At 46.2% G+C, this 27,506-nt stretch overlaps 1 protein-coding gene across 1 annotated transcript in view; it reads left to right on the forward strand.

The window, feature by feature from the left end:
• The window catches only part of LOC309559900 (lysine-specific demethylase 4B-like), a 630,996-nt gene that overhangs the window by 315,075 nt on the left and 288,415 nt on the right, over window positions 1–27,506 (forward strand). The window contains exon 10 of the mRNA XM_082263341.1: window positions 15,300–15,535. Within this exon, the coding sequence (XP_082119467.1) occupies window positions 15,300–15,535 (236 nt within the window). The remainder of the gene's footprint in view (window positions 1–15,299; window positions 15,536–27,506) is intronic.

The following is a 27,506-nucleotide window of genomic DNA, read 5'->3' on the forward strand; positions in this document are numbered from 1 at the left end:
ATACTAGCTCATTATGGAATATTTACCTTAGAACGAAGCCCCCGCAGCACCGGCCACTCACTGGTAACATGGCTGACACGTTCAACCGTCTCACTTCTGGTTTGGCGTCATCCGGCCACCTGATTGGCCGGAGCAGTGATGACGTCACTCCCGTGCATGCCCACGGGAGTCACCGTTCACGGCACAGGGCATACGGGTTCATTCAGAGCGCATGTGCTGATAACGTCATCGGCTGCATGCAATGTAAATTTCTCCTAAACTGTGCAAGTTTAGGAGATATTTATAGCACCTATAGGTAAGCCTTATCACAGGCTTACCTATAGGTACAAACGCTACTTGGGAGGGTTTACAACCACTTTAAGGGGCATGATGATGGACACATTTTGCTGTGCACATCAGTGTCCCTTAACATAAAATAAGGGGCAGCAAACAATGACTGCACTTAAGATTGAGATAGGAGAAAAAAGCACTATAGCACTCTGACAATTAGTTAGCATTTTGATCCTTTTCAATGCCTCCTGCAACCATCACACACAGCAGACATAGCAGGCACCAGATGTAGGGTTTACACAGGTTTAGACAGGTTAAGACATTGATCTCCCATCAATCAGCAGCAGTGATCACTGCTTACTACCTCCTTCACAGTGATCACTGCTGCTACATCTCTCCCCACTCAGTGATCGTGGTTTTCTTATACTGCAAAAATAGTGACCTATTTAAACACTCCACCTTGTTGTGCTGCACTCCCTGCTTCCTCCTACTCCGTCCTCGCCAGTGTTGCCACACATCGCCTCTCTCTCTTCACGCATGACATTTCCCCTGCCTTACACAGACGGTAGGCACAGTAGCTCTGAATGGACGAAGCTGCAAGCTGGTGATTGGTTGCTTGGACCGCCCTTTATCTTAACAACCAATCACTGGTTTGTTTAGCTTCCGCACTCCCTCCAGAACTGTCCCCGCCTCCCGCTGTCGGCTCTGTGAAGATGAAAGCATGACAGCTGGGAGAAGAACAAGCTCCTAAATGGCGCTACCGCTGCGGTCCGGGTGAGAGAGTGATTGGGGCCGGACCTGCACCGCGGGCCACCATTTAGTGATGCCTGATCTAAATGATTCAGAGAAGGATTGGGAGAAAGTGCTGTGCTCAGAGGAGACCAAAATTGAGCTCTTTGGCATTACCTTAACTCACTATGTTGTGAGGAAGAAAAATGCTGACTATGACCCTAAGAACACTATCATTTATGCACATACGTGGAAACCTGATGCTTTGGGGCTCTTGCTCTCTGCTAAAGGTACAAGCCTACTTTTCCGCATTGAGGGGCCAATGGACGGTGCCATGTATTATTCAATTTTGGATGAGAACTTTCTTTCTTCCCAGGACACTGAAGATGGGACAAGGATGGGTCTTCCAGCATGATAATAACCCATAACATACTGCCAAGGCAACAAAAGAGTGGCTCAAGAAAAAGCACATTAAGGTCATGGAGTTGTCTAGTCAGTGTCCATACCTTAATTCTATAGAAACTTTATGGAGGGAGTTGAAATTTCAAGTTGCCAACAGACAGCGAAGAATCCTTAAGGATTTAAAGATCTGTAAAAAAAAGAGTGAACCGAAATCTCTCCTGAAATGTGTGTAAACCTGGTCACCAACTACAAGAAATGCTTTACCTCTGTGCTTGCCCACATGGGTTTCTCCACCGAGTCCTGTTAACATTTTACAAGGAGGTAAGCTGTGAGCTAGATAGCAAAATCCTGATACACCACATCCACAGATCTCCCCCTAAGGCATTCGACATTGTTCCCCACAAACACTTAATCTACAAACTAAGGTCTGCAGGTATCGACCTCAAGGTTTGTTCTTGGATAGGAAACTGGTTACATGATTTCAGAAATAAACTTATGCGCTAAAATAGGGTAAACGACGTGCTAGATATGAGGGATGGATAGATCAAAGCAATCGTGGAACACCACGGATAGAGCAGCCGATTTAATAGTGTCGCCACATATCACAATAATTTATAAAAACGGAAAAATCAGCGCTCAACTCCTTGATGAGATGAACCACTCTAACTGCATAAAAACGTTGAAGAGAACAAATATTTCTAAAATATTTCAAAACCAAAGGCGCCAGTGCATAAAAAAACGCACAATACAAGATAGGAATATGTTCTATGTGTTGGTGTGAAAAAATCAATCAGAGGTAATATACATCTAAAATCTTCAAAGGATCAATATATCTAAAATCCTCAAGGGTATCTAAAAGCACAAAAATACTATAGGAGCGATAATAAAGGAGCTGGTCACAATAATGTTCTGAGTGTAATAAATAGTGACGTAAATCAAACATGATATGTCACAAAATAATAAAGGGGTGACAAGCAGTGAAAATATCTTATCCAAATATGTGGCAATAATCCAACTTAAAATGATACAAAATACTGTGGTGAAACATAGATGGAATTTAAATTCAACAAGGGTGAATGATACGTGCCAATCAAGAAACGTAGGATAGTGAATATAATACAAAATAAATATATATAGAAAAGTGCTATGGTGCTGAATAAAGTGCACAAAAGTCCATACAGTGCACAGTGTTTCACAGTGGCCGGCCACATACATACAGCCACCCACCGCTGTCCGCGCCTGGTGCCAGCCACCCACAGGCCTGTACTAGCCAGCCACAGGCCCTGCCTGTACCAGCTAGCCAGCCACAGGCCCTGGGCCTGTACCAGCCAGCCACCCACCACACAGGGTGCCAGCCAGCCACCCAGCACAGAGTGCCAACCAGCCAGCAACCCACCAAAGGGTGCCAGCAATCACTCTGTGCTTTCTCTATACACATACAAACAATATTAAATAATTATAGTGCTGAACATACACAAATGTGACTGATGGGTGAATGACGTGATATTATAATGTGAGATATGCTGATAATCTATACAAAAATAATCCTGTGCTATAAGACCAGAATCAACATACATTGAAGGTTGCTAACTTGTATATCCCAAGTGTTTGCCTTGATGCACCAAAATAGTGCATATTAGAATGCGTGACAGTTTTTATCAAAATGATCAATGTGACAGTAAATTATACATATATTAATATTAAAAAAAGCAATTTGACATCCAAAAAAAAGTTTGTGCGATTTTATTGCGATTTTGGTGAATTATGGATTATTTGCTGCTCTGTGGGTGTGCCTCCCATACAAAAATAATCCTGTGCTTTAAAATCAGAATCCACTTACATTGAAGGTTACTACCTTGTATATCCCAAGTGTTTGCCTTGGTGCACCAAATTAGTGCATATTAGAAGGTGTGACAGTTTTTATCAAAATGATCAATGTGACTATAAATAATGCATATAATAATATTAAAAAAAAAACAATAAGACATTAGAAATAAAGTTTGTGTGATTTTTGGTGCTACTTTAGTGAATTATAAGTTGTTTACTGCTCTGGGCTCTGCGGGTGTGCTTCCAATTACTCCGCTATGTGTTGACACCTTGAGATGTTCTCTCCTTATAGATGGGTTCTCACCTCTATTATTGTGACCTTGCTGTGAAAGCTTGGTCAAAAATCGCTTGTTATCCACACTGGGATATTTTGGGCTTGTTGTTCCTCTGGTCTCCTCAGGGAGAGTGCTGAGAGGGACGCGGCATCTTATGATTTGGGGGAGAGGGGGGTAAAACAATATGTAATGGGATGCTTTGGAAGGGGAGAGGACCCCCCCCCCCCTCCACCAGCAGAAATACTCTCTCCTCCCAAAGCACCTCCCAATACATATCCTCTTGCGCCCCCCCCCCAATCACTCCATCATGTGTGCTACTTGCCCTTCCTGGTTACTGTGCCCCCAGTCCACTGTATCTATAACAATACACAGACCTCAGATCATCAGCGCGGCTCTGGCAGTGAAAGTAAGATGTGCAGGCTGCCAGTGGGGAGAGAGGTGTCTGCTGTTACAGGAGGATGATAGCTGCGAGTGGACACCGGGCTGCAGATGTCCCGTGTGCCCCCTCCCTTTGGCAGCGCTGTGTGTGATAGTACACGCTTCTCTGCCTTCCACACACACTGTCTTCTATCGCATGTTTCGGCGATGTGAATATCGCCCAGGCTCACCAGACAATGTTGATGTGAACATCGACTATCATTCAGCCCTGAACTGCATAGACGCAAAATCTGGCGTACCCTCCAGCCATCTCTCATTTACATTCCCGAAGGGCACGCCAGGCCGGTCAAAGTCCACACAATACAGAATCTCTAATAAAATCAAAAGCATTGTTCAGCAGTAAAGATACATATTAGTAATGTTACCATTTGTAATCGCAAGGTACCAATGGGACCAATTGGTTTCATACGTAAGGACATTACCTTCTGTATATTTTTTCGTATTCAGCTACTATTTTTATATGGGATACAACTTCTGTCATGGAGAAGGTGTCGTTTGTTTTCTATTTGTGCATAATAACTGATCTAGCTGCAAATAAGATATCCAAAGTGATAGATCTGAAGTTTTTCGGGTATGAGGTTATATTCATCCCTAGTATGGCTTGTTCTACCGTAGGCGTGATACGGGTGCCCGTAATTGTGGTGATCAGATTGAAAACATCCTCCTAGAAGCTGCGCCGACGCGGGCAGGCCCACACCATGTGTGTCAACGTGCCCACCTGTCCGCATCCCCGCCAGCACTGATTAGAGTTACTGTTAGAGAATTTAACTGTTATGTAAGGGGTGTAGTGCCACCTAGTGAGGAGTTTGTAGGACAATTCCCAGTAATTGGAACACCTGGAGTATTTGTAAGTGGTAGAGATTGCTGTTGACCATTGTTGATCTGTAAAAGTCTTGCCTCGGTCTGCTTCCTATTTTATATAAGCAGTCAATTTAGAAAATTTGATTTTAGAGTTAAGCATATTGTAAATTAGAGTGATACCCTTGGCTTTAGTAGAGTTTGCATGCCAGAACTTCCAGAGATCTTCCGATATGGAAACATGCGTGGTATGCAATGTTTTGCAAAAGGTGGAGATTTGATTATATTTAAAGATATCTGTGGCGAGTAGAGTGTATTTAGTTTTAAGATCCACAAAGAGAATCAATTTATGTCTATTGTAAAGGTGAGCTAGGGTTGTGATGCCTTTCTTTTCCCAAACTGCAGAAATATCAGGAATAACCCAGCGGAGCGAGGACAATGGTATAGGTACATTAATAGTGCATGAAAGATCAATTGGAGAATTGAGAAAATACGACCATCCCTGAAGTGTAGCTTGAACACTTGGCTGGGAAATTTGTTTGATCAAAGTTGGAGCATTTGGGGCGAGGAGCAAAGAGGTAAAGGATTTATTATTAAAATAACACTTACAAAACTACCTATCACAAAATGGGCGATAAAAGTGATCCTATGCGCTTAGGAGTACAAACAATTAAAAGACCAAAGGATTTATTACTCATCCACTCCATTTCTAATTGACACCAGGGTTTTAGAGATCTCTTATGAAACCAATCCCTTGCTTGATCCAGGATAGCCGCCGTGTGATAGTCTCTTAATACCGGTGTTCCGTGAAAAAACCATACCCGTGAGAAAACCATACCCTCGTCACTTCCGGAGGGTATGGATTTCTCACGGTACTTTAACTTGCGGCGGTTACATTATAACAGCTCCTCTGCATCATGCCTCATGTCCGCTCCTTCCCCTGTCACTTCCCTGATCTCGGTTAATAAATATAAAAGCGGATCACGGAGCACAGATCGCCGTCACTTACATTTTATACACCCGCCGCCGCTTTTATATTTATTAGGGGAGATCAGGGAAGTGACAGGGAGAGGAGAAGAGATGATTTATGTTGCAGCAGAACTGTTTTAATGTTACCGCCGCAAGTATTACTGCCGTTAACATATCATACCCTCCGAGCATGCGCACTTGTTAACTTCTTTCTTCTTCAATCACGTCTCCGGGGCTCTGAGCATGCGCTCTGCTGGCTGCTCTGCTGTTTCAGACCGGAAGTGACGAGGGGTATGGTTTCTTCACGGGGTATGGTTTTTTTAACGTTACACCGGCATTAACATTGCATCCCACTAGTTTGTGTTTCATCTGGAACCGCAGGGCCGTGCGTGTCCTCTTGCCGTCCCAGACCAATTGGGATAATTGTTTTTGAAAAGCAGAAAAGAATGAAAGTGGCGCCGGTATCGGAATCGTCCTAAAGATATAAAGAATTTTTGGTAGAATAAGCATCTTATACGCAGCTAAGCGGCCCGACCAAGAGATGTAAAATCGGCGCATTGTGGAGAGGTCCCGTGTTATCGGCGGTATCAATGGGGCAGAGTGGGTTTTGTACATATCTGCGAGTGGGTGTGTAAGTTTTATACCCAGATATGTTAAGGGGCCCGTGGTCCATGGATAAGGTAACTTATTTTGTAGGAATTTTGCGGAAGCAATATCAACATTTATACCGAGGATATTGGATTTGGAGGCGTTGATATGATATGTCACCAAATTGTAGTAGGGTCTGATGGGCATAAGGTAAAGATTTCATAGGATCAATGAGCGTTAGTATGACGTCGTCTGCGAATAAGGACATTTTGTGTTGAGTGACATGGGACTCTATGCCTCGAATGCGTGGATCAGATCTAATCCTTTCCGCCAGGGGCTCCATGACTAGGGCGAAGATCAAGGGGGACAATGGGCACCCCTGTCTAGCATCATTTGTTATTTTAAAACTTATAGAGAACATACCCTCTGTGTACACAAAAGCTGATGGGCAGGAATATAAGGTCATGATCGCGTTTAATACAGGGCCTATAAAACCAAATTTATGTAATACTTGTCTCAAATAGCCCCAATTAACCCTATTGAAAGCCGTCTCTGCATCCAAAGTGAGAAGCAGAGAAGGCTTCCCTAATCGTTCCACTGTATGAATAAGATTTATCATTCGTCTGGTAGCGTCGGTAGTTTGTCTCCCAAGTACAAAGCCCACCTGATTTCGATGGATCAGGTTAGGTAAAAGTCCGGCTAGGTGGTTCGTTATTAGTTTAGCATACAGCTTCACGTTGACGTTCAACAACGAAATTGGACGGAAATTTTGGGGAGTGGAGGGATCCTTCCCTGGTTTAGGTAAAGTTATAACCATCACCGTTAACATCTCGGGGGGGGGGGGGGGGGGGAGTTGGCATTTAATTTAGCTGACTCAAAGGTTTGTAATAAAAAGGGAGAGAGCGTTTTAGAGAACATCTGATAGAATACCCATCAGGACCGGGAGATTTATTATGTGGTCATTTTGCAATGGTTGTTTCTATTTCCGTGGTTGTAAAGGGTAAGTTCAGTTAGGACGAATCAGACTGGGAAAGGGACGGCAACGAGATACATTACAAGAAATCTGAGATAGCCGTATCATTGGGCTGGGCGGTAGAGGGGTCCGAGCGTAAGTTGTATAAGGATTCGTAATATTTGCTGAAGGTGTCAGTGATTTCTTTTGGATTGTACACTTTTACCAGAGCTGGAATTATATAGGAAAGGGATTCTCTGACTAGTGGTTTTGTGTTTAACTCGGGAGGCTAGCAGTTTCCCTGCCTTATTGTCGTATCGGTACGATTTCGCCTTTTAGTGTGCGGATGTGGTTGTTGTGTTGTTTAGCTAGTAGGGACCGCAAGGACTTTCTGGCTTCAAATAGTTGTTCACGAATTGTTGGGGAGGAGTTTTTCTTATTAATATTTTCCAAGTTATGTATAGTGGAGAGGATGTCACCCACCTGTTTTAGATAGCTGTTTTTTGTGCCTGGCGCTCATTTGAATAAGCAGACCCTGAATATACACCTTGTGGGCGGGGCGTTCCATAGCGTGAAGGGATTGACAACCGAGGCGACATTGATGGCGAAATATTCGGTAAGAAGCAAATTTAGTTTGTGAACATTCTCAGGTTGAGACCTGACATAAACATAATTGCGCCATCTATTCGCCCGTGTCTCGGAGCCCATCTCCCCCACACTAATGGAGATTGGAGCGTGGTCTGACCATGTTATATAATGAATAGTAGATTTAGTAACCTTCTGAAGCCGAAATCTATCTACCAAAAATGCATCAATACGGGAATAGGAATGGTGCACATTAGAATAAAAGGTCTAATCGCATTCTGGTGAATACTGGCATCGCCATACATCGAACAGTTCAGATGAGGATAGGAAGTGTGACAGATGTACTTTGCGATTGTGTTTACTGGAAACAGTGGTAAAGTCTAAATCCTTGGCCGGTGTGGCGTTGAAGTCGCCGCAGATGATGATATGTCCCTGTTTCACTGCCACAACCTTTTTTCATATCCTATTCAGGTAGGAAAGCTGTTTTGTGTTAGGTAGGTACACCGAGACCAACGTGAATCTCGTGTTGTTAACATCACTTATTAGTATAACATAGCGGCTAGAGGGATCCAAGTGCGTTTCTATTTGTTGAAATTGCACAGTGTTCCTAATGGCAATAGCAACCCCACATTTTTTGGAGGGGCCATTGGCCACAAATACATGAGGGAAATTACTATGGTGAAAGGTTGATTCTGACTTGCTAAATGAGTTTCCTGGAAACACATAACATCACATTTCAGCTTAAGTGTTTCTTTCCATGCCATCTGCCTTTTGTAGGGGCTATTTAGACCCTTCACATTGAGTGTGGATATGGTGAAAGGCATCTTAGGGAAATGTTTTGGTCTGTAGTGGAATGGTGCTGAAATAGGAATAGAGATGAGAAAGAGCTATACAGATTACAGTCACATGTAAAGTCCGGTAGTCCAGGAGGAGGTATCTGAAGACTGGGGGCACTCAGTGTGGTCGTTGTTGGTGGAGAAATATTCCGATGTCAGTAGACGACAAGGCAGTGGTCCGTGGTGCAATTCTTTAATGGTTGAGGGATCAGTGGCAGGATCCGTAATAAGTGCTGACAATACAGTACTGCTGAGAGAACAATATTGTGCAAAAGAAAAACAAAACAAAAAACAAAGTAATAAAAGTCAGGAGGAACACAAACTAGAACAATAAAGCGTTTTGCATGCAAATCTGTGCGATATATTTATCGCTAAAGCACGGGGGGGGGTGGTTAAGTGAAGGTAGCAATATGGCCATACTCCTCAGCCTCGTGCAGCATTTATTTGATTGGGTTTGAGTGAGCTGTCGGTCAGTCCTCATCCGAATCTGAAGAACGATGAACAGTAGGTGGAGGCTGGCGGGACGCACTGGGCCCCGGTGGATCTTGGTCTAGAATGCCCCATTCATGTAGCAAGCAGATACCCTCCTTAACAGAGGAGACAACGTGGGTGGTACCATTCCTGATAATTAATAACTTCGTAGGATAAAGCCAGCGATAGGAAATGTTGTGGTTGTTAAAAGGTTTGGTAATAGTGGCAAGTTGTCGTCTCTGTTGTAGCGTGAAGGCAGAGAGGTCAGCAAAGAAAGAAAGATCTCGCAGAGCAGGGGATTGATTCTCACGTCTTCTTGTGGCGAGCATAAATTGCTCTTTAATGTGATATAAATGAATGCAGACAATGGTGTCCCGTGGCAGATGGGATGGGACACGTGGAGGCTTGGGCAGCCCGTGGATGCGATAAAATCCTCAAGAGGGGATTCAGGCAGCACCCCCTTGAGGACATCAATGAAATAAGCTTTTAAGTTCGACTGTAGGACTGTGGGACCTCGCGCTTATGGTGTATGTGAACCTTGTGGTTAAAGTGCTTAAGTTTAGTGTAAAAAATATTAATTTAAGCTGCTAGCTGCAGTGAAAAGTGCTAGTGCTCTTTTATGAATGGTGGTCAGTGATTGCAGCGCTGCTTTAAAATAATTGTGCAAATATGCTTAAATTCATGTAATCAAACAATTCATATAAATTCATGTAAGGTGCTTCAATAAAATATAAATGTCCATATAACAATCCTCCCGAAATAATAAGGTGCTTGATCCGTGCTGTATGCGGGGTTGCCCCCTTTGGTTATCTACTTACCACCAAGTGGTTAATAGCAGGCATGTAATGTTGTTAGACTTTGCACACAGCTTCTCCGGTGTATATGGGAAAATTGTTGCTGTAAAGATCCTCAGATGCCGTGATATATCCAGAGTATCCTCATAAAAGAAAACTTTATGCCTTGACTGGTCACCTAGTTCTACCATAGAAATGTAGCCATGGACTACAGATGCCTTGCTGGTCCTGGACCATCTGGGCTGAAGGACCAGCAAGGCATCTGAGACATAACTTCAGTCCATGGCTACATTTCTATGGGAGAACTAGGTGACCAGTCAAGGCATAAAGTTTTCTTTTATGAGGATACTCGGGATATATCACGGCATCTGAGGATCTTTACAGCAACAATTTTCCCATATACACCGGATAAGCTGTGTGCAAAGTCTAACAACATTACATGCCTGCTATTAACCACTTGGTGGTAAGTAGATAACCAAAGGGGGCAACCCCGCATACAGCACGGATCAAGCACCTTATTATTTCGGGAGGATTGTTATATGGACATTTATATTTTATTGAGGCACCTTATATGAATTTATATGAATTTTTGATGAATTGTTTGATTACATGAATTTAAGCATATTTGCAGAATTATTTTAAAGCAGCGCTGCAATCACTGACCACCTTTTAAGTCCGACTGATTCCGGGATACCCCGAATTTTGACGTTGTTTCTGCGGCTTCTGTCTTCAGAATCAGCTAGTTTGCGTTGCATTTGGAGTATTTCAGAGTCCCTTTTTATTGTGCACATCCACCATATTATTAAAGGTAGTAGTGATTTCCCCCATCTTTCTTTCTATGTGAGTAATTCTGTCAGAAACAGCTGTGACCTCTGTTTTAAAATGGAGGGCCAGGGACATGTTATCAGCATGGATAGTAGCTCTCAGAGATATCATCATATCCTTTAGTAAAGTGCCCCATTACCAGCTGTCCCCTAGTGGGGAAGTCAGAAAGAGAGTCTTGCAATTCCCTTGTAGTATCCAATGAGTGGGAAATGGGACTCACCTCCATGGTAAGGTTTGTATCATCCTGCCTCCGCGGTCTGCTCTTTACCGGACTGGATGAGGAGGATGGTGGAGGAGAACTACAGGTGGCGCCCCCATTGCAGACTCCAGCCAAGGGGGACATGGATGGAGAGTCATGTGCCCTGCCCGTGCGTCCGCCAATATCGCCACGGCCGGACGGGCGGCGCTGGTGAGGGAAAAAATTTGGCATTTTGCCCGGCTTGGGTGCCCCCTTGTGTTTTCCTGCTGGCATCCGTATGTATCTGGATTGTAAAAAGTTCACAGGGATATGTGTAAAGGAGCTGCTTGGTGCTGGGGACCTATACTGTGGGCGTGGAGAGGGTTAATAGATTACTGCATAGTAAAGTTCACTGCAGGCCTAGGCCTGCTTTATGGACCGGGTGATGTGCAGTGATTGTAGCAAGATTCAGATTGTTACTGGGCACTAAGCTGGGCCTGGGGTTGGGGTTGAGCTCTACGAGGGCAATACCGAGGGCAGAGATGGCTCAAAGGGATCCTTGCAGCTGGGTGTCACTAGGAAGGAGGTGCCAGGTACCAAGAGGGCGGCCGGAACGTTTAAGGCCCAAATATGCTGCTTCTGCTCCAGACACCCCACCCTACTGATGTTTCAGGCTGATAGTGCTGTGAAATTGTCCCAGGGCAGAGTGTTAGGGCAGCTTACCCAGGCTCGGATGGTGCGATTCAGTGCCCGCGGCGACCGGATGGAGGAGAGCGGGATGGCGCGGGCGGTGGAGTAGGCCTCACACCGAGCGGCAATAAGTTATGGTGCTCCTGCCCAAATTAAAGGCAGCGCTGGGTACTGGGTGTGTTTCCCCACTGGATGGTGCGGGGATGCGGAGGTCCTAGTGTGTGGGCTGCGATGCGGGCAGATTTGCTCGGATGCCGCGGGAGCTCCGCTCTGAAGCGTCTGGTCCGGTGGACTTCCGGTCACGCCCCATCAGGTAGTACTTTTAAACATATGTGATCAAGAGGGTAAGCCCCTTATAGTGGAAATTTAATTGCAACTAAGCTGTTAAAGTAATCTGTAGAAAAAGGCGTAGAGGGGAATCAAGACTATTTGGTATCTCAGCCAAGATAGCGGTATGTTGCTTAGCAGGATGGAGGAAGGGGAGTGAAGGGGGGTTGGAAACAGAAGGAACTAAATAAAGCAGGGAAGAGAAAGAAGAGAAGGAGTGTGGGGGGGGGGGGGGTGAGAGATAAAAAGGAATAGGGGTCCCCAGAGAGGATAATATAAGCAATTTCAGATCACCAGAGCCAAAGCTTGTCATCCATCTTGCCCCCTGCACATTGTAATTGGCCAGTGATGGGCCAAAAGAAAGGCATTGCAGCTTTGCCTGCCAAGCACTATGGCATTTGGCACCAAAAGGCATTCGCAGCAAATACTTCTCAAAAAAAAAAAAAAGATATTTATTCTAAATTTAATCTGTCAATTTTATGGTAAAGGAGAAGTACAGCCAAAGCTCCTTTGGTTGTACTTCTCCTGTGGATGACAGGAGTGCAGTTCGTCCTGCACTCCTGCAAACTGTTTTCAGCAGACAGCCGGCTGAAGCCCATTGTCGGCTGAAGTCACAGAGCCAGTCCAGACTCGGGCAAGATTGCTACAGTGAAGATGGGTTCCGCCCACATGCCAGGACCGGCACCAGCTCAGCCTCTCAGCGAGCCACTGAGAGCCTAAGCCGGCCGCTCCCGCCCCTTCCACAGCCCAGCGTTCTAGTGACCGAGAGGGTGGGGGGACAGGGCATAGAGCAGAGAACCGAGCAATAAGCGATGTTTAATCGCTCGGTTCTCAGTGTTAGAGCTGGGCTGGCGGGGACAGATGCAGCATCTGAACGATGCATCCACCTAAGTATGATTCTAAAAAAAGATAAAATAAAAAGTCCACACTTCACTTTTAATATTGTGTATTTTTTTTTTTTTTTTTACTATTGTGTGTGTATCCTTGCATATCTGCAGATCGCTAGTCTGTGTTCTTCAATGCAATGTTGTCTGATGGACCGAAGCTTGGTTCACTTAGGGCTTGATCACACCAGATATGCTGGTACTGCCCTGGGCAGTCTTTCCCAAAACAGTCCAATGCCTAAAGTGTTACCAAACCCATAAAAGTAAAATTAGTCTGTATATGCAGTAAAGCACGCTTGTTATTTTCACTGTGGAACTAAAGATGTTAAACCTCTAGCATTGTGTAAAAAAGCTGTTTGATCCTGTCTCCTCTGATCCTCTCCTCCTTCCACTGTCCCTAATATATTTCCAGGTAATACAGAGTCAGGGCGAATCCATGGTATGTATGTGAGCTGCTCAGGCTGCTAGGAAGTCTAGTCCTGTGCCTGCTGCTATGAGTGCTGACTGGGAAGAAACCCGCCCTTACTCCAGACAATGACAGATAAGAGCAGAAGCTCCTGGAAGCCTCACATCAGAACAAGACCTGCTGTGTTTAAACAAGTGGCAGTCTCGGCCTGGACCCCCACCAGGCCACGCCCCAAATGTGTTTCACTCTGCCCACTGACAGTAAGCTCCAGTGGGCGGAGTGAAATGGTTTGTGGCGTGGCATGCAGGAGGTTCAGGCTGAGACTGCCACTTGTCTAAGCACAGCAGGTCTTGTTCTGATGTTTGGCTCCTGGGATCTTATGCTCTTATCAATGCAGAGCCAGGGAACAGGCTGCACATGCTCAGTTTGGTGTGTATTGATTTTTATTTTTTTTGGAGGGTGCATGTGATCAGCACAGGGCCAATCAGCACTGTCCAGCTAAGAGTGTCAGGGATCTGGCATCCTGATAAGACAGTCTGTTCAGAATTAAAAGTCCTACAAGCTTTAACTAGACACTCATAAAAGTCACAAAACTGCTATATACTGCTGATGAGAAAAGGTATTTAGCAGCTTATATTTACTCAAATAATTGCATTTCCATGTTCTGAGTACTGTGGGAGATCAGATATAGTGAATGCACGGTCCTGGGTTTAGTAACACTTTAAAATGGTGGTCAACTTCAGACATGAAATATAAACAAAGAAGATAAATTCGAATTCTGTGTTTTAAACCTGGGATCTTGCCAACATCCCTGATGAATATGGAACAACAATAACCCCTGAGGATTGGGACTTTCAACGGCAAGAATCAGGACTTGAGTATGAAAAAATATAAATTTTATTCCACATATAATAAAGATAAATTGTACATAATCACATCTCAAGTATATAATAAAAACAAGGTCATAGATACGTCTTGGAACCAGAAGGGTCTGAGGTGTCTGGATCGGACTAGACGCGTTTCGGTCCAAATGCCTTTCTCAATGGTCCACAAAACACCAGAGCTCAGACAGATATGTAAGACCTCTGTGAAATCCAGGACGTGAGACCAAAAAGATGGGCCTTGGTGGATGAGAAAAAGGCCTTCAATTGACTATGGCCGCCAAGAGTATATGCTAATCAAATTAGGTCTATACAGGATAGACTAAAGCAATATGTTAATATTTGTATGGGTTTCCAGGGGAGAATTCAATATTTATAAGCCAAATACACAGTGGTATGGCAAATGACAGTGAGAAAAGAGCTCCACGGACAGAAAATCCCACGAGGATCTCCAGAATGAGGTCAGAAACGCACAGGTCATCTGTAAAATAGTAGTAGGATAGGTATGTCCCCCGATGGATTTATGATGCTGGGACGTGTCCAGCCATGCATCCCTGTTGACATGGAATATGTCAAGCCTGTATAGGTCTGTGCATAAGAGTAATGGCATTATCCCTCTATAGTGTGCACTTGTCTCAATCCAGAGCCATAAGTGTCATTTCTGTCTGCTGCCTCGTCCTTCTGCTGTCACTTTGTTTCCCTGACAACAAGAGGGAGATCCAGCACACACACTGAAGTGGGGGTAAGCCCTCTCCCTCCATATAGCTCTTAGCTCTCCTCACTGATATTTGTAGAGCGTAAATTCAGCTCCCTTTCCCTGTTTCTGAAGTTCAGACAAGCTATATAAATTCTGCATTTCGAACGACTGTAGAGAAAAGAAGAATGCAGATAAACAGGTGCAACGTATGTAGGAGGATTTGTTTCATCTTTGTGTATTATCTGAGAGTAGTCTCTTCACTGGGTATATGTAAGGATTTGCAACCAAATTAAATAAGGGAAATTGCTGTTTTCTATTGTTTCAGTTAACACCAACACATTGCCTTGGTGTGTGCTGTAAAAGGCTCCGGCATGTAGTACTTTTTTCAAAGCCACACAATATACGACTAAAATATTTCAAAAAGTATGTTTTGGGCTTTAATTTAAGCTGATTTATTTTCTATTTCTATTCTTAAAGGCAGTGACTTCTCTTTGGACCTCACAGAAGAAGGTGAATTCAAGCCAAGACAGCTTGTTCCAACAGTCTACGTTGTACCACGTACAAAGAAGGTTGTGTTTGACAAGTCAAGGATGTCATGCCAGGAAGCTTTTGAACATTTTGCAACAGAAAATAATAAGTTGGACCCAACAGAACATGACGGAAAACAAGGACAGGCTTCTCTTCATAGTCCAAAGAAACATGGAGTACCTAAGGTTTGCTATAATGCAATTTTTTCGTCATGCTTTATAAAAATTTCAGTTAGAAATCAAATTATAATTATGTCAGAACTGTGTTTGGATAGAATATATGAAAGGGTTTGGAAAAAAATGTAAATAACATATGCAATTGGGACTATAAAGTGCCACTACAAACAGTTTTTGACTGATTGGGAATCAATATTTTTTTCAGACTTGCACACCACTATGTATTGCATATCACATATATTCATTGTGGATCATCATTCATAGTGCAAGCATATCAGCATTGAATAGCAAATTGCCTCAAACATGCCAGCCTTTTTGATCTAGGGTCAGTTGCAGTGGCGGCTGGTGCTCAAAAATTTTGGGATGGGGGGGGAGGCGCAAACAAACCAATGATGGGGGTTATTATTATGGACACTGACACCAATGAGGGGGAGGGGGAGGCGGCACACAGCGCACACCGGACACCCTACCAGTCCGATCCCTCCATAGACGCTGTGCTGATCCACCAGCAGCATTAGTATTCCCATCCCTGGTTGTCACAGTGTTCTCAGCCCTGGCCATCACAGTGTTCTCAGCCCTGGCCATCACAGTGTTCTCCGCCCTGGCCATCACAGTGTTCTCCGCCCTGGCCATCACAGTGTTCTCAGCCCTGGCCATCACAGTGTTCTCCGCCCTGGCCATCACAGTGTTCCCATTCCTGGCCATCACAACAATTCCATCCCTGGCTGCCACAGCATTCCAGTTCCTGGTCGAAACAGCATTCCCTTCCCTGGCCATAACAGCAACCTCATCCCCAGCCATCACAAAATATCCATCCCTGGCCATCTAAGCACCTTCTATCCCTGGCCAACATTAGATCTTCATCTGTGGTCATCAAAGCATATCCCATCCTTGCCCATCCAAGCACTCCCATACCTGGTCATCACAACATCCCCATCCCTGATCATCACAACATTTATATCTCTGGCTGTCTTGACACCCCCAATCCCTGGTCATTACAGCATCTCCATCTCTGGCCATTATAGTATTCCCATACCTGGCCATAACAGCTTCCCTGACCCTGGTCATCATAGTGTCCATATCCCTGGCCATCACAGTGCCCCCATTTCTGACCATAGTGTCCTTATCCCTGACCATGTATGGTACCCCTTGTCTTCTCCTAGCCTGCCATTGCTGGCCATGTAGGAGGGAGCAGGCTGACATCTGGTACCTCCATCCAGTACAACTTTCCCCCGGTATTCCTCTGATCAGACAGGGAACCCCCCATGGCACAGCCAGCCATAGAGGAGACAGCAGCATCGGGATGTCCTCCATGACATGACAGGGGATGCCCTCCACTTACCGTCCCAGCTCGGACTCCAGCTCGTAGTAATGGGCCAAGGTGTCCTTGTTGGAGCCATCGATCCAGTAGTCGGGGGCAGCACTGGAGGACCTGGAAGAAGTGGAGGAGGTGGAGGAGAAGGCAGTGGAAGAGGAGGAAGATGAGGAGGGCAGAGTGACTTTCAGCATCTCGGGAAGATCCAGGAGGGGGGGCCAACAAGGGCACAGCGGCGGCTCGCGGCTTCTCCGGTGCGGCGGCGAGTCCTCTGTCCTCACGACTCCCGCCTCCTCCCCAGCCAATGGCATGGGGTTTGCCTTTCGGCCAATCAGGAGGAGGATCCATGTGACAATAGCAAATTTTCATTCGCTATTGTCACACAATGGGTGGGCTCGGGACGCACTGCTCTGCGCCCCGGGTCCACCCTTTTTTTTTAGCCTGTGAGAGCCTCTGACTCTAATTGCATGGCTAAAAAAAAAAAAAAAAATCCCATTGTACTCAATGCGTCCGGCGCTCCGCATGTAGATTAGGGGTCGGACGCATGGATAAGGGGGGGCGGCGCCCCTGCGCCCTGTATACACCAGCCGCCACTGGTCAGTTAATTACAACATATACATAATCCTATCATAATTATCTAAATATCCTAAATGACCAATACAGTTAGTGCATTTGTTGGTTTCCCTAGAAGTATTCAATCCTTAACAAGGAGAACTGTACAAACATAAAATAGGAGTAAAATAAATAAAAAAGCCCACATAAAGAGAATTTTATGACTTAAAAGAGAATCAGTTAGCCCCGAAAAGATAAAGATCATTTAAAGAATTGGGTGAAAAGGAGAAATTGAAATAGAAATTGTGCCAAAAAAATAAAAACAGAATTTCATTCAACACTACTAAACCCAAATCACAACATTGTGCTGCATTCATTCATTTTTATTGAATTTATTAGAAATACCCAGCACTCTCTCCCTGCTTTCTTTCATAGTTCCTGCAGCCAGATGGAGTGATAGCAATAGCTACTAAATGGTGTTCCGTTTTAGCTAATATAGTCTTCCTTACTGCCATGAAGGATACTTTGGTAATATTAACTGGATAGTTCAATATACTATCTGCATGACCATATGTGTCTGCTGTTGTATGGCCACACAGCCTCCATTTTATAGCCCTTTTGTTCCTCTCTACCCCATACCAGCACATCAGAAATACTGTCCACTTGCAAGTCACAAGAAACAGAAGCAATAGACTTCTGAACATGAGAGTGCCTCCTCCATTACCTTTTTACAGATAGGCTCTCTTTGCTGCTCTAACTTTTACCCTAGCTGGTGATCCTCATGGAAGGAGCATCCATCCAGGGTCACAGCAAGAAAAAGGATAGAGAAAGATTAGAGAACAGGAGTGTGTTAGTCTTGTGAGATGGAAAATGTCTTTGTATGTGGCTTGGAGCAAGGAGCCTGATCTGATCCCGCATAGAAAGTATATGCCGCATCTGGTGACGAACTGCATTTTCTTCTTAATTTGCTAAGTGATCTTATTAGTTTGCTTGTTGCATTTTTCTTCCTTTACTGTTCCTTGGCCAACTTAGATCAGAACTTTTTATGGAAGGGGACAGGCAGTGCAATAGGAAACTTGAGTTGGAGGCTACCTATTAGCTTTTTAAAGCCCAGTCCCAGCCCATTTTGTGGCTTAAATGTTGGTCTGTGGATCAAACCTCCAAGAAGGCCCTGACTAAATTGCCTGTTTGGGGCTACCCTGGGTGACATCATTAAGAGTTTAAAAGGGGGGTAAGAGTACCTTCCTTCCACGGTCTGGGAAGGGGAAGGTGCCTTGCTGGCGGAGTGGGACTTCCTTTTCAGCCCATAAGTAGTTTTTTTGTCCCTCAGGGACTTCAGAAAAAGGCTCCAAGCCCCTCACAGCTTCTTAGCGGCCTTGGTCTGGCTTCTCCAGACCTGCTGACATGGCCCCTTCGGATTGAAGGTTTGCCGCCATCCATATCTGGGTTGGCGGGATGTCTTTGTTCGTTCCAGAGACGTGAAGCTCCCGGGTCAGTGACCAGTGGGTCCACGAGGTGATTGTATCCAGTTCCAAGATAGAATTCTGTTCTTGTCCTCCAGAATGGTTCCTTCCTTCCACTGTGCACCTGCAAGCTCGGTTGTGGGCAGGGCAGGACTTGTTGTCGTGATCATCCTGGTTATGGTGTGGGAATGTTTTGGGGGTTTTTTATTCATACCTTATCATGGTTCCCAGGAAGGAAGGCAAGTTTGTGTGATTCCGGACCTCAGGCCCTGAATTGTTTTGTGTGGGTGCAATAATTCAGGATGGAGTTAGTGGTGGTTGCGTCCCTGCATCAAGGGGGTTCCCTGGCTTTTTTAGACGTCGAAGATGCCAGTACCTACACATTCCAGTTGCACCCGGCATCAGCGTTTCCCCTACTTTGCTGTGAGAAAGGAGCTCTATCTGTTTGTGTTGTTACCCTTTGGTCTAGCCTCCGTTCTTCCCAAAAGGTACCTGGACGACCTCCTTTGCGAGCAGAGTCTCCGTCGGCTCTGACAGCCAATATGGAAATTACTCTCCAGAGTTTGCGGGAAATCGGATGGCTTCTGAATTTTTGGGGAGTTTGCCCTGGTTCCGACCAGGAGATCGGATTATTTGGGGCTGACTCTGGATTTAGCTCTTGTCGGAGCGTTCCTTCCTCTGGAAAAGTTTAATTATGCAATTCAACTGTAGCCCACATGTGGTCGTCCCTTCGGGCGTGAATACAAGTGTTGGGCCTGATGGTGTCCACCTTCGAGGCTATTCTGTTTGTTTCATCAGACCAGAGAATTTTGTTTCTCATGGTCCAGAGTCCTTCAGGTGCCTTTTGGCAAACTGAAGGCTGGCTGTCATGTGCCTTTTACTGAGGAGTGGGTTCTGTCTGGCCACTCTACCACACAGGCCTGATTAGTGGAGTGCTGCAGAGATGGTTACTCTTCTGGAAGGTTCTCCCCTTTCCACAGAGAAACGTTGGAGCTCTGTCAGAGTGACCATCCTGTTCTGGGTCACCTCCCTGACTAAGGCCCCTCTACCCCGATCGCTCAGTTTGGCCGGGCAGCTCGCTATAGGAAGAGTCTTGGTGGTTCCAAACCTCTTCCATTTATGGATGATGGAGGCCACTGGGCTCATTGGATCTTCAATGTTTTAGAAATGTATCTGTGCCTCAATACAATCCTGTCTGCAGACAATTCCTTGGACTTCATGGCTCGATTTGTGCTCTAAAATGCACTGTTAACTGTAGGACCTTTTATATAGACAGGTGTGTGCCTTTCCAATCATGTCCAATCAATTGAATTTACCACAGGTGGTCTACAATCAAGTTGTAAAAATATATCTCAAGGCTGATCAGTGGAAACAGGATGCCCTGGAGCTCAATTTTGAGTGTGAATACTTATGTACATGTCATTTTTTTTTTGTTTTTTTTTTTTTAATAAATTTGCAAAGATTTCAAATGAACTACTTTCATGTTGCCATTATGGGGTATCATTTGTACAATTTTGAGGAAAATAATGAATTCATTAAATATTTGAATAAGGCTGTGAAATAACAAAAGGTGGAAAAAGTTCTGTGACTACTTTCCGGATGCACTGTATACAATAAGGAGAGTACTGGGGGTAAGAGTACTCTCCTATCCCAAAAAAAGGCCTGCACTTCTACAAATAGACCTATTCCTGAGATTGGGAAAGTTCCTTTGTCCATCTCAGGCCTGCAGCTTTAAGCCGAATCTGGAACAAAGGTTGATTGGAAGGCGGGGTCCTTTTAAGCCGGCCATATCAGGCTTTAATCTCTCTTCCCACTTTTCAGAGTGGGGGGAGGTTTGTCAGGCAGTTTGGTAAGAGTGTCCTTTTCAGTGGTTATAAACCAGAGTTTTGGACTCTGCCTCCTCTGTTCATGCTCTCCACTGTACCTATCTCCCTGCGACGACGGGTGTTCGGCAGCTCCTCTCACATGCAGTTATTGCGCTTGTCCTGGGCGAGTATCTTTTTCAAAGTTTCTACTGTTCCCAATCCAAATGGTGAACTTCAACCCATTTTGGATCTGAAAACGCTCAACTTCTTGTGGGGTCAAAAATTCCTCATCGAATCCTCCAGGTCTGTCATTGCCTCTCTCCTTTTAGGGGATTTTCTGGCTTCAGTAGACATCTGGGAAGTTTTTTTTCCCCTGGTCTTAGCTTTGCTTCGTTTCCAGAGGATACATATTAGGTTTACCTGGACAATTAGTCTTCCCTATCTGTCAGCTAATGTCCATGGGAAAGTGCAGACTCTGCAGAGCTTGGGTTGGGTCTTCAACCCTCGTAAGTCTTTGTTAGATCCAACTTGCCATTTCTGATACAAAGATGTGGAAAGTTCATCTGATGGATGCTGGCCTTTTTTAGGCTTAGAGGCCCTAGATACCCTTTTGATGCATGAGACTTGATTGTCAGAGGAGGTTTGGTTTCTTATCAACTCCCTGGAATTCAGGGCGATTTGGCTGTCCGTTCATCACTGGACCCTTTAATTGTGAAGTCGCCCAACAAAAACTCAGTTGGACAGTGCCACAGCTGTGGCCTACATCAGTCATCATGGAAGCCCCAGAAGTAGTGCCGCTCAAAAGTAAGAGGACACGATTCTCTCTTTGGCAGAACTGCACATTCTGGCCCTATCCACTGTCCACATCCCAGGTATGGAAAATTGGCAGACATACTTTCTCATTTGTCAGCGTCTGGATTCAGAACAATGAGCTCTGCATCTGGATGTGCTTCAGACAGGTCTGGAAAATTGGACATGAATCTTCCAGCTTGTCCCTCATCTGATCCTTATGATCGAGATGAAGGGCATTCTGGTGTTTATCTCCCTGAATTGGCCCAAGAGGACATGGTACTCAGACTCAGATATTCAGAGCCCTGGTAGACTCTCCTTGGGCCCTTTAGTATCAGGGGAAATCTACCATTGCATCGCCTTTTTTTGTGTGGTGCGGGTCTAGGAAGTTTCATCCTTGGAAGTACAACGCTGGAGGTATCCTGTCCTTTCTCCAGTCTGGTCTAGATGAACCCATCAGGCTTTGAGTAACATCAAAGGGTAATTCTCAACCCTTGCTGTTAAGTTTCAGAGACTGTTGGGCTCTCATTCCTTAGTTAAGGTACATGTGCAAGGTGTCACATACATTCCCCAACTACATACAGTATGTTCTCCTTTAACTCTGTGGGGTCTTAAGCCTTTTGAACCTATTAGTGATGTTTCCTAATCTGACCTTACTCGCAATGTGACTGTTTTCATTACTGTTATTGGTGCGTGGGGGGTCTCTTGAGTTAGTGACTGACTGTAAAAAAACCTTTCCTAGAGTTGCACAAAGACCAGGTTGTCCTTAGGCCTAAAGCCTTTTTTTCTCGTCTAGGCGGTTTCCTTTCTTCCACCTCACCCAGGACATTGTCCTCCAATCCTTTTTTACTATCAATAGGCATCAATAGATGCAGACAGGGTGGCTCAGGAGCGAGCCCGCACAGAAGCCCCCATGAGTTCTGTCAAGATTTTTTTTACCCATTTGTTAGGTTGGCCTGTTGGCATTTTTCTGCTGCGTTGCCCATTGACTGCTTTTGGATGTCACCTGGTTAAGAACTGCAGATCCTGTGTCCTGTACTGTAAAAAAAATGGATATTTTAATGGTACAGTACAGGATGTGTAGTTATAGACCATGGGTTATATGCTGCAACCTTCGAGTGATTGAACACACTGGCAAAGGTTTGCTGGGAACAACCCCCCATGCACTCTCATATAACTCAATTCACCTTTGTCCGACTGCTGCTTTTTTCCTAGGGTGCTAAGGTGATGGACCCTTTTTCCTCTGGAGAAGGAGAAGTTTTTTATACCAATTCCTTTTATCTTTCTTCACTACACTATCCAGATTGGTTGCCCTTACTCCTAAACTACACTTTAGGAGTCGTATCTGAAGCCTGCATCAGTACGTCCAGCCTGTAGTATTTCCTTCTGGTACTGGATGCTGTGTTCTGGGCTCTTTTTGGTATGTGTTGCAAGGAATGTAGTTAACTGAAGGGTGATATACAGGTCTAAGGCTGTGGTCCATTCCTATTCACCAAACTGGAGCTAGGACCCATATTAACACAGCTCCTTTCGGGTGCACAGCAAACCGCCGTCTGACTTCTACAACTAGGTCTGATGTCTTTGGGAAACACTCTGCCTTTTTGTAGCTTTCGGTCTCCAAAAGCTCCCTTCTGCCTAAATCTATTAAGGAGTATAAACCTGATGTTCCTATTCCTCTTTGAGAAAGATATTGAGGAGAGTGAGTTGAGCTCAGAAAAGGATCCTTCAGAGGAATGTTCAACTTTTACATTTTAGACACAAACTATGGCTTTGATTCTTTAATGAGGTCACTATGCTTTGCAAATTAAAGTGATACCAAAGTATTTTTTATTTTTTTTGCTTAAAAATAACAAGCATGTTATACTTACCTGCTCTGTGCAGTGGTTTTGCAGAGAACAGCCAAGATCCTTCTCTTGTCGGGCTCCCTCTTCAGTGCTCCTGACCCCTCCCTCCTGCCGAGTGCCCCCACAGCAAGCAGCTTGCTATAGGGGCATCTAAACCGAGCCGCAGCTTTGTATGTCCATTCAGACACGTAGCTGTGGCTAGGCCCAACCCTCTCTCTCCTCATTGCCTTACAGACTTTGATTGACAGCGGGAGCCAATGGCACTCTGGTGCTGTCTGAGCCAAAGAGGAGGGAAAGTCTCTCTTGCCACATCACTGGATAGAGAGGGGGCTGCTGCACACAGGTTTTTCATCCTAATGCATAGAAGGCATTAAGATAAAAAAAAAAAAAAAACCTGCCGTTACAATCACTTAACCTTTGTCTAACAGTACTAAAATCTTTCAACCTAAACAAGCTTCCTGTGTACACTAAAAGGCTGGCCAAATCTAAAAAGGCATCTGCACTTTAAAATAACCCTACAGGGGGGCGTGTCCGGACGCAGGCCAAGATGGCCGCATGAAGAGGGAGCTCCGTGCAGGAAAGAGCCTGATCCGCAGCCATCCGCTCACCTGGCCTCCGGATCGGCACAGAAACTCCTTCTCCGGGAGCTGACAAGGACTGGGAAGCCATCGGTGCCAATATTTCGTCCCTCCGGGAAGGGGATCGCGCCATTGTGGCGCCCGCGGCCTACCCGCGCCATCGCGGCCTCCGCGACCCGCCACCGCGCGATCCGGGGACGGTAAGTGGTGTACTCCGCTTCACCCCCACGGCGGTCTCCCCTCCCAGTGACCCTCCACTAGCCGCCGGGCCTGCTTTCCATCTAGGGACCCCGCCGGAGGTGAGAAGATGTTTTTGACCGCTGCTGCCCACCATCTTGCCACTCACCCTGCACCCACCTTTGGCCCTGGGGAGTCCTGGGATACCCCATGCCACGGAGGGATACTGGGGGTCCCATCTTCCCCCTATTGTGTAGCTGCCACGCTCTGCTTCTCTGGCTTCCCATTGCTGAGGGGGGTTGTGGCCTGGACAAAGACTCTCTGGCTCTTGCTATCCTGCAGACAGGGGGGGGGGGGGTCCTGAAGCCTGTGTACTGACCCCCTTCAATTGATGTCCTTACCTGCCTGCCATCTCACAGCCCCTGCAGAATATACCTCAGACTAACAAGTGCCTGTCTGCTGCTGTGAAGTTTTCCAGCTCCACCCTCTCAGCTCTGCAGAGTATTGCACCAGGCTCCACTGCCTGCCTCACAAATCCCTGTGCCAGTCTACCTGTTTCTCTGCTCCTCTTTTGTTGTGAATAGCTATGCTCAATTTTCTCCTGCATTAACGGACTTGCACTACCTGCCTGTGTCTATATTCCTGTGTGGATTTTGTGGCAACTGATTTGAAGACACTGGTCATACGGTGCTGAGCCATGGGATCATCCGGCTCCAGCAGTTACGTATTAGTCTAGCTACACCTACCATATACATGTCGGCGGGCAATTCCCACCCCACCGACCCTTCAGACCTTCAACAGAGCTCTATGCAACGTTACCTGCTGCGCACTGCGCCAACGGAACCCCGCTCCCCTAGACCTGACAAGATGGCGACCAGTCGCACAGTGGGGAAAGTTAAACCCCCCCCTCCACCGTCTCACCCGGCCTCTCTTGGTGTGGACGCGGGTTGCACGGATCAACCTCCTTCTCCGGCAACGTCCTCTTCCTCACCTCTCCTGCCCAGCTCTTCTTCACTGAATGGGGGTCCTGACATCCGGGATTGTGGGGGAGCCCTCAGGTCGGAGGCGGCCTCCCTTCTCTCGGCATTCAGGTCGGACTTCGACTCCTGGGCCTCTAAAATGGAACTCTCCCTGCATGCTGAATTGAATGCGATCCGTCAACAGATTTCCACTACTGACTCCACTGTTGCCTCCGTCACCGCTACTCAAGAAGCCCATGAGTCCCGCATTTCCGCACTGGAGGCTGCTTCCCGGGACCACCTCTGCCGCCTGCGACAGCAACAACATTAGGATTCAAGGTCTCCCTGAGGCTACCTCTGGCACGGACCTTAAACCCACTGTGACTGCCATTCTCAATCTGGTTCTCGGTAGAGCCCCTACCACAATCATCGAACTAGACAGGGTGCACAGAGTGGGGGGCCCTGGAGGTAGGAGTGATGATCGTCCCCGTGATGTGTTATGTAGGGTTCACTACTACACCCTGAAGGAAGAAATTATGCGGAAGGCTTGGCAACAGGGTCCTCTAGACTTTGATGGCTCCTCCATCCACCTATACCCCGACCTGTCCCGCAACACCCTACACATGCGGAGAGTGGTCCGTCCCTTACTGGACTTGCTACGCCAAATTGGGGCAGCTTATACCTAGGGGCACCCCTTCAGCATTAAAGTAACTTTCAACTCCCGGAAGTTTATGCTGGCGGATCCTGACCAACTACCCGACTTCTTCTCCTTCCTGGGTCACACTCCGGTGGACATTCCGAACTGGCTGGATCCTCCTGCCGAATGGGCGCGACCACGGACATCTGGCCCTCTTCCTCAAAGACGGCGCTCCCGCTCACGCTCTGCCATATCCAGGAGTGGGGCTAGTCGCCCTCAGTCACCGGAAGCTTGAGTGCCGCATATGCCGAACTCTACACTGACTGTCCTGATGTGACCGGACCCTGTCTGTTGACCACCTGTTTTCCATTTCCCGCTCTACCATGCTTCTATCCACAGCTATCAGCCTTATCCGTCGGAGACTGACCTTACTTCTGCCCTTTGCCATTGCTATATCTGGCTAGGGTTTGAGGGGGTCGCGGAGTGACCATTACCGCTGATGATTTCTGGTCCACAAGTTCTTAGTTGCTTCTCATGTTACTGGTGTTGCTTGCTATACGATGATGATGCTACTTCTAGTTGGTGACAATTGGTATATGTATTTTTCTCCATATTTACTGCTCATCGCCCCATGGCATCCTGCACTTACTGTTTTAACCTGCCCTTCCTCCTGCCCTTTGCTGTTGTTCTGCACGGCTGGGGTTTGGGGGGGGGGGGGGACACCTGACGCCGCATGATTCTGCTGGATCTTGTCTTGTCAGTTAATATTTCAATTGCTATTTTGTTGTTGATCTGCCATATGTCATGAGGTTGTAACTTTCACCCCCGATAGCCGCGATTCGGCATCTTTCCCATTCTCCCTGTATTGAGCTCTGTTGTTGTTATTGTTATTGTCATTTTTTCTTTGGTGTACTCATAACTGATTCTTTTAGGTCTGCTGTGTAGCCGGACCCACTCATGTTCTTCTAACTCCCTCTTCACATTTCCACCCCCCCATAGGTTGAGCACGGTTCTGTGCCCGTATCGTATGTAACGTACGGTGTCCTGTATTCAGGCGCCATAGTTTCCTTGGCTCCTTCCCTGGAGTCCCCCCTGTCTGCTCCTCAGTGTACCACTTAGTTTTCCCCTCCTTTCCTTCTCTATTTTTATTTTTCTTTTCTTTTCCTATTTTCCGGGTTTCCATCTACCATTTCCTTTTTCTGTGCCCCGACCCCCTTTTTCCAGGCTCGGCTTGCATACCCCTGGTGACCTACTACCCTCTACCTGCCCGCTCGTGTCCCACTATGGCTCACACGGTAAGTACTCGCCCCCGGCTGACCCTAGGCTCCTATAATGTACAGGGCCTCAATGTAGCCTCTAAACGGGGGCAAGTTCTGTATCATATGCATAAGCACCATGTCAATATCTTGCTACTCCAGGAGACTCATTTTTGCTCCGACTCTGTCCCTGCTTGCTCCAACAGGTACTACAACCGATGGATACACAGTTCTAATCCGCTTCAGAAGTCCAAAGGGGTGTCTGTGGCATTTCATAAATCCCTACCTGTCAGCGTGATTGACCAGGTTGCAGACCCACAGGGGAGGTACGTGCTAGTTAAGTTTGCACTCTGGGGGACGACGTACACGGTCGCCAACTTCTACTTGCCCAATACCAATCAGGTCGCCTGGGCCTTGCGGTACCTTGAACGGCTTGCGAGGTTCGCGGAGGGGAGGGTCATCCTAGGTGGCGACTTCAATCTCCCTTTGGACCCGCTGCTAGATACCTCCTCCTCTCGCTCATCCCTCTCCTATACGAAATTACGCGCTCTGAAGCGTACCCTTCACGGCATGCGCCTTGTCGATGTGTGGAGAATCCTCCACCC

Source organism: Pelophylax lessonae, assembly GCF_965119305.1.
Source record: "Pelophylax lessonae genome assembly, chromosome: 1".
NCBI lineage: Eukaryota > Metazoa > Chordata > Amphibia > Anura > Ranidae > Pelophylax > Pelophylax lessonae.